Below are 7,848 nucleotides of genomic sequence, written 5' to 3' on the forward strand. Positions count from 1 at the left end.
TTTATTCCACTTTTTTTTTTTTATAGATATCTGATAGTGACCCACTGCCTCATGTAATTTGTTTACGTTGTGCCGAACAATTGGACATGTTCTATACTTTTAAAGAAACTGCACAGAAGTCCGAAGATATCTTACACCAGTTCCTTGCTTATGCCGAACAAATTTCTGGTTCTTCTTGCCAGGTAGGTAACAAAAAAAAAAGTTTTCCCAGCTTACTTAAAATGCATAAAAATAAAATTTCTCCAGTCATCAGTAACTAATTAAGTATTACTCACTAAGTAAAATAATATAAAGATCTGTATGTATACGGTTTGATTGAGTGTCTTTTACTACGAAATAAATAATTTTCTCTGCGTAGGTACTGAAATAAAAAAAATCTGTGCTCTCCTAATATCTCGCGTCATAAGTTGAAACTGGATTATAAACTACTTGATTTGGAAATGGATAATTGAGGCTTCTATTGTATGTTTTCCATTTCATTACCGCCAGCCATACGGCCATAGCTGTAGAAATGATTAATAACGCCATCATTAACATCAGTACGATTCTCATAAGCGTCATCGACTTATGGAAAACTGATTTACTTGTAGAATCTTCAAGGGGCTAAAAGAAAACATTTGCCTTATTGTTATCTTTATTAATTATTTGCCTGTTTTTGTTTTGTTGCCCGTTTGAAAACGCTTGACGTATGCATTAGTGTTTCGTACCAAAAGTGGGGAAAAAAGGTACCTTAATGCTTTCAAGGAGGGCTAGGGTCAAGTGGGGTGTCATACGAAAGGGCTCGATTTCTACTTTCCTGTAAACATTTCGTTTTCTAATTTTAAAGTACATTTTGGCCATTTATAATAAAAAAAGTTCGAAAAAAGATCCTTCTTCGTCAATCCCCTAGATTTCGGAACAAATGGGATGAGCTGGAAGGGGGAAGAGGTGAAATATAAAAGTGGGAGCAGTAGGATGTTATCGTTGTGTAAATATACCGAGTGTTGGTAGAAAATTGGTTCTGCTTTTGTGTGTGTTCATGCCACAGTAACAAACACAATAAAAGTGGCATAGAATAAAAGAGACTCACCCACATTCCGCAGGCGTTGTCCTTGAGTGTGTACACTTCTCTTGATGTGAACGCCTTCGCGTCCAGGCAGTACGGCCCGTCGCCATTTCGTTTGATGTCTTCATTGAGCTGTTGCGATATGTTGTACAGATCACAGTCGCAATAGAATCGGTTCCCTTTCAAATTCAACACCCTCAGACTCGACCAAGAGGGCAGCAACTTGTAGGAGACGTGCAGCAAGGAGTTACTCTCCATGTATAACTTAACAGAAAAAGAACACCCTGTATTATATAATGCTACATAATTAACACACATAAGTATACGTAGGTGTAATAACAGTCTTACTAGAAAAATGAAAAATATTGGGAAAGTATCTTAGTTTTCCAAACTTTGTTTTGTTATTTACTACTTGATAGGTTTTATGATATAAGAATGGTCCACATATCGTGGAAACGAAACGTTTTTATGCAGGTACAAGTTTGGCATTGAATTTATCTTGAATAAAATAATTTATTCGTTACATCATAATCTTTCAGCATGAGTCATGGAAATTTATCTATGATAGGTGTACTAATGAATAGTGTAGGTAAGATACGAGTATGTTGGAGCAGTCTCTCTTTTTATTAGTTATTGTTATTGCTCTATTTGGTACTCATGATCGAATTAATTATTTTTATTCTTTTTTTTTTTATAAAAATGTACCTACCNGTTTATTGTGTATGTAAAAATGAAAAGAAAAAGAATAATACCATAACATCTACCTACTACCTAGGGTGTGTGCTAAACAAGAAAGAAATGTATTTCTTTTCGCAAGGGTGCTCGGAAATCGACAGGGATGATATTAAAACATTTAATTTAAAGAGTACCGTTAATGGGTTTTGGGTCAAAGGATTTCGTGGTTTAGATTGTACAGTTAAAGATGATTATTTTGAAAAAATCTTTAATTTTACCTAAAACTGGTTTAATATAATTAAATTAAAAATTATAAAATTCTCTGCAGTTTAATGTTTGGGGTGTGATATCTTTTGAATAGGTTAGATAGGTGTTGCGCATAGAATTTTCTTAAAATTAGTATTCAAATTATCATGTTAAACCGTCCGTGTTATTTGTGGTGATTCCCCTGTTGATTTCTGAGGAACCTTTTTCATTTTTTGGCACTTAATAAATCTACTATTATCTTTATACGTAACCCAAATCCATTACACAGGGTGTTGGTAAAAAGCAAGTCCACTCAGTTATTTTTTTCAGTTTCATTCATTTATTTTGCCTTCAGTATTTGTTGTTTTTTTGGCAATTTAGTACCTACTACATTAAATCATTATATTATTAAAATGAAAACAAAAGCATCTTTACTCTGTGATATTTATATCTTTTGCAAATAAAATTGCCTCACCCTGGCAGCTCTGTTCGGTTCTCCTATATAAATTGGTTGGAGTTAGTATTTTCCGTCAGTTGATTATGAGCTAAACTTAAACTCTGAAAATACGAAATTTAAAGTACGTTAGTTATGTTTAACGTTCAACTAGTGATACTTTACTTGTAAATTGGGCAGATAGGAGAATGAAAATGCTGTAACGTGATCCAGAACCCTGAAGTGGTTCCCCTCTAAATTCAGGACTTTCAAATAAGGGATGTGTTGGAACATATTCTTTTGTAAACTGTGTAAATTATTGTATGCCAAGTTTAAATACTCCAGAGCTATGGGACGAAAATCTGTGACATTATACGGTCCCTTGAAAACGTCCCCACCAAGTTGATCGTCTAAAAAAATATTAATAGGTATACATTTCCGAATATGTTTAAGTTTACTATTAGGTAACTTACTTTCTAGTAAATTGTGACTTAAGTCGACGTATTTCACGTTTACTGCGCTTTCAAACAGGCCCGTATTAAGATATTTTATGTTGCAGTTGCTAAAGATGAGTTGCAAATTTGCATCCGTTCCTGGCATCTCTTCGAGCGTTGTAATGTTATTGTTTTTGAAATTGGCAAATATATTCGAGGTTTTTGACGCGCGATCGGGCCAATTTGCAATTGTGTGATGCATTCGGGCTTTTGAACAGTCTATGACGGCCGATTTTTCATTTGATGAATACTGACATGTGCATCTATCTTTACACAAATTAATAGAATTTTCAAAAGTTTCTTCTTGTAGGGAAAAATCTACTAAAATCCACAAAAGGCATATTGTGACCTGTAAAAAGAATTAATAGAATAAATTAATTTAGTATTAGGATAAATAGGTTAGATAAAGGTACCGTTTTTGTCTTTTATAAGCATGGGACAATGTGCAGTGCAATGCTTGCTTGGTTGGTGTATGAATCATTTCAGAAAAAAGTTAGGCAATTAAATCAAAACATTAAAAGCAGAAAAGATGTTTAATACAATTTACATTATAAAAATTTGTTAACAGAAATAATATAACGTGTATTTATTACTTACCAAGGTTTTCATTTTGTAGTTCTTTTTCTTTTTGTAAACATGCACAAAATTCACGTTACTGCGTTAATAATGAAACTTTGTACTTACGTACCTCTAACACTCGGGTTTTTATTTTATTTTGCGTTTAGATTAAACTGTTATCTTGTTTATATAGAGAGAGATAAGGGAGGTGGGTAATAATACGAATTTATTAAGGTAAGCAATAATACACAATTTATACCTTTCATTCCCGAACCTTGTGAAAACCGCCGATATCTGACGAAATAATTACTGTAATTATTACCGAAAACGTTTTTTTTTTTTTTATAAAATATGGAAGGAATTGTCACAAAACTATGTAATTTTTATAATAAGGAGGGTTGATAATAATAATATTTTTTTTTACAGGAGAAACTTGAAAAGTCTTCTACAATGTTAGACAACGTCCTCAAAACGTCTAGTGAGCTTATGAAGGGTAATTTAACAGAACGAGTGGCTTTAATGACAAACATACTTAATTCCACAAATTCCAAAAACATTTCCATTTCGGTGAAAAAAGAGATGGAAGAAGCATCAAAGATGGACGACTGCACATTGACCATCGTTACGAAAAAAGAACCGAAAACGTCCCATCCGGAATCGTCTCGTTCACCGCCACAGCAACAACAACCCCAACCGTCCGCATACACAAACCACCACCATAACAATTCTCAGAAACGAATCGTCTTCAACCTGACCGGCGAGATGTCCAACAATAATAGTAATAGTTCCTTTGAATCCCCGGCAGAAGTCCCGTCACCTCCATCAACGTCCTTGTCCGGGATTCCACCCCTTTTGCCGTTCAACGACCCATTACGTGGGGTTGCATTCAACAGGGAACTGGAAGTGAAAAAGTGTCCACCGATTGTTGTAGTCGATGGCGACGATGATGAGGCTAGAAATCCGTTGAATTATTCGAATAAGGAGAAAGAAGGACTAACAACAAGGACGCGTTACTTCGGAAGAAGTCGATGTCCTCCACCCATCCTTCGTCCTTTTCGTCCATATACGACGAGTTCGTCACCTCCCAGTCCCTCGCTTGACAATGAACCGGCCGATTTATCGAGTAAGAAACCCGAAAGGCTCACGTGTGTACCCGAAATCGACTTTATGAAGGAGGACATGGAAGATGACGCTTCGGAGGACAGCAATAGTTCCGATCCGGAACGGCTAGAAGTTGACATGTCGCAGGTACTTAACAAAAATGTTTAGTTCTTTTAGGAAGGCCCCTCTTTACTCCTGTTTCGTCTTATAACTTATCTATAACTAGGTCAGAAGAAACCATTCAATCTATTTTTCCTCGTTGTCAGGCTACTTCATGCAATACCTCCTGATTTGGAATTACTTTTGTTTTTGTACATGTAGACACAGTTGTTGATTTTGTCCATCTTTAAGGATTTGGAAGAGCAATCCAATTCTACGACAGCTAGCGCCACGTCTCCAGTAAATGATAATGTAAATGAAGAGGGAGAACTGTGGAAGGCCCTGTCCCAAAACGGCCATTCTCAGGGTGCCCCGCCATTAACAGGCGAGGCCAGTCAACTTTTACGAAAGTTGATAACATGCAGGAAGTTGGGAATGAGCATTACACCAACACCCATCATTACCCTACCCACAACCGGTGATACGGACAATAATAGAACCAATGTTAATGCATTTACTGTAAGTAAAACGTTTTCTATGGTAATTTTATTATAACTATGTACCTTACAGTGGTATTTGCAACTTGTAAAAACTTTGTTGAATTCAACACAGACATAAATCATTTTATTATTTTTTTTTTTTAATTATGTTGTAGCACTTTAATTTTAAAGATTAATATTCAGATAAATTATCGCTTTATCGTTTATAGGGATTTATTTTTTGTTAATGATCATTTTTAAATATTTTCAGATGGACACTGGCATGTACAATAAAGTATCAGGTCGTCGAAAACAGTGTTTTCCAACGAAAGCGTCAGCTGTGGAGGAGTCGGGTGGCGATGAGAACAGCGGGGGCGGTCGCGAGGGTGAAGTGGACGATTACTTGCCTGAAATAAACATTAACAACTTCTCGAACCCTTGGTGTAACCTCCAGATCGTTAAGACGAAGGTACATTTGTTTTTCCTTTCATTCCTTTTTGCTAGTTGCACAAATAAATATTTTATTATCTTAATATATACAGGGTGGAGCAAATTTGGCGAGACGCGTGGATCTTTCTTGTACCAATTGTGGCACGCAGACGACGACGATATGGCGACGAAACGTCAAAGGGGAGATGGTGTGCAATGCCTGCGGTCTGTACTTCAAGTTGCACGGGGTCGATCGGCCCCACACAATGAGACGAGACACAATACACACGAGGCGTAGGCGACCTAAAGCGTCGGAAAATGAGAAGGAATCAAAACATAACCATAGAGGTTGGTTTTAATTTAACTTTACTGTAGGGAATTAAATTCTTTGTGCAATTGTTCGAAGATGTAACTTTACGAATTAGTCTGTATTTGAGATATAACGAAGAGTTATGATTAATCATTTCTGTATCGGCTAAACCAAATCAGTTTTTTTTCCTGTTTAATTTACACAATATAAATATGTATTTTGGATTCTCTAGGTTCAAAGAAGGGTCACTACGCGAACGACGCCGATAGTACAGAAGAAATGCTTAATGCGCTTCGTAGGCATGTGCCCATTGCTCCCAAAAAGTACAATCAACCCCAGCAGCAGCAACAGCAAACACAACAGCAGATGGTTGAATCGTCAGATACAGACGACATGTTGACTGCTCTACGTAGACAGATTCAGCCCCATCTCGTTATGGCGTTACAGGGTCACCATTCTGCCAGCGGGACAACCAGCTATTCATCATTACAAACGGTAAGTTTATTGATTTATTACGTTACAATGATCGGCAACGGTGATTTTTGATAAGGGACTTTGTTCCAATAATTAAAATAAAATAATGTATGGATGACACGACACCTAAATTATGAACGAATTGTTTTTTAGGCGGGCAATTTTTCATCTCCTTTCGCTCGTAAAGACGACCACCTCCACCCTCAACAGCAACAGCAGCAAACGCAGCACATGCTGAAGGTGATAAACGTACCAGAAACGGACGATTCGGATGACGACAGCATAACAGACTTGCCATTGAATTTGGTCGCGACCCAGATGGCCGAAACGACCGAATCGCATTAGCAAACCATCGAGACGACGATGACGACCACTACTACGAGGCCAATCAATAAAAACAAAGCGTTCGTCGTCTTCTTCATCGTCTTCACTTATCATTTCCTTTACACAATCACGTACACATACGTAAGAAGGACGACTGCCGTTCAGGAATTCCCCGGAAACAAAGAGAATAAAAGATAAAGGAATGACAATTCTCTTTGTACAGTTTGAAGAAAACGATACGAGGTATACGTAACAATGTTGGGTAACCAGAGTCCAAGCACGCAGTAAGTCTGTAATATTTTTCTTTTGTATCCATTAATGTCCTCCACACTTACGATTAATGTATTTTTTTAATCATTTTTACTTTTGCTATCGAAGCTTCTCTCGTGTTGAAATGCAAGTTAACAAGTATTTATTGTTATTTTCGAATAGAATAAGGAAAAGACATTGAGGAGGAATAAGAATAAAATTCCCAATCATATTGTGACCAGATAAGGCTTAAAATACACTGTCCAACAGTTACTTCAGTGATTAGTATGAAAACATACGTTTTAATTTTATGACATTAATCTCTCTGAAAACGCTAAAAAGTATTAAAATTAAAATTTGTTTTAAAATATGTTCCATACAACTTTCAGAATTAATACTAATTTAAGTGTAATCATTTTTTATCTTGTAGTTATAATAGTTTTGAAAAAACAGAAATCTAACTAGTCGAATGAGTATTTAGGGCTCTTTACTTAAACTCAGAAATAAAAATTTGTAAGTATCTGTAATAACGATTGTACATAAATTATCTGTTTTTTATGAGAGTATAATTTAAGTCCGCTTGTGTCACAATATTTAAAAGGTGAATTTTATTTCGTCCTTCTTCGTAATAATTGACTTTTCTAGCGGTGGTCATCGAAGGACGCTCTCTGTACTTACTATATATATACATATGTTGTATGTAAGGTTTGAACGTGTTGAAACGTTTTTTTCGTTTTAATGTTTCTCTCTACATCTTTCTCTCTCTTAAAATGATAATTATTATTATCGACTAACACGAAAAATACTCAATACTTAATGAAAAGGAAAGAAAAAATTCGAGTCGGCGATTTGTCTGTCTCTCGCGGGACTCCCCCGCCGGTGATATTTTGAGCTATACTTTTTCTCTTATTATGTATCTCTTTTTTATATTA

The 7,848-nt window shown here is 35.9% G+C and overlaps 1 protein-coding gene across 2 annotated transcripts; it reads left to right on the forward strand.

Annotated features, from left to right (window-relative positions):
* Positions 1-6: 6 nt before the first annotated feature.
* Positions 7-7,841, forward strand: LOC108743715 (nitrogen regulatory protein areA-like). Of its 2 annotated transcripts, none has more exons than XM_018479302.2 (7): positions 7-182; positions 3,878-4,699; positions 4,904-5,170; positions 5,402-5,599; positions 5,673-5,907; positions 6,102-6,364; positions 6,497-7,841. In XM_018479302.2, the coding sequence occupies exons 1-7, from the start codon at positions 87-89 to the stop codon at positions 6,686-6,688; spliced, it is 2,073 nt and encodes a 690-aa protein (XP_018334804.1). In that variant the 5' UTR covers positions 7-86; the 3' UTR covers positions 6,689-7,841. The 2 variants fall into 2 exon arrangements, with proteins under 2 accessions (XP_018334804.1, XP_018334805.1); XM_018479303.2 differs by lacking the exon at positions 7-182 and adding an exon at positions 3,684-3,762.
* Positions 7,842-7,848: the final 7 nt, after the last annotated feature.

This window comes from Agrilus planipennis, unplaced genomic scaffold, assembly GCF_000699045.2.
Source record: "Agrilus planipennis isolate EAB-ADULT unplaced genomic scaffold, Apla_2.0 scaffold1207, whole genome shotgun sequence".
Classification (NCBI taxonomy): domain Eukaryota; kingdom Metazoa; phylum Arthropoda; class Insecta; order Coleoptera; family Buprestidae; genus Agrilus; species Agrilus planipennis.

Excerpts from the sequence above, each read along its gene's own strand:
- LOC108743715 (XM_018479302.2), top strand. The coding sequence starts at position 87 with ATGTTCTATACTTTTAAAGAAACTGCACAGAAGTCCGAAGATATCTTA. Across the intron at positions 183-3,877 it reads TTTCTGGTTCTTCTTGCCAG|GAGAAACTTGAAAAGTCTTC; the intron begins GTAGGTAACAAA and ends TTTTTTTTACAG. Across the intron at positions 5,171-5,401 it reads CCAATGTTAATGCATTTACT|ATGGACACTGGCATGTACAA; the intron begins GTAAGTAAAACG and ends AAATATTTTCAG.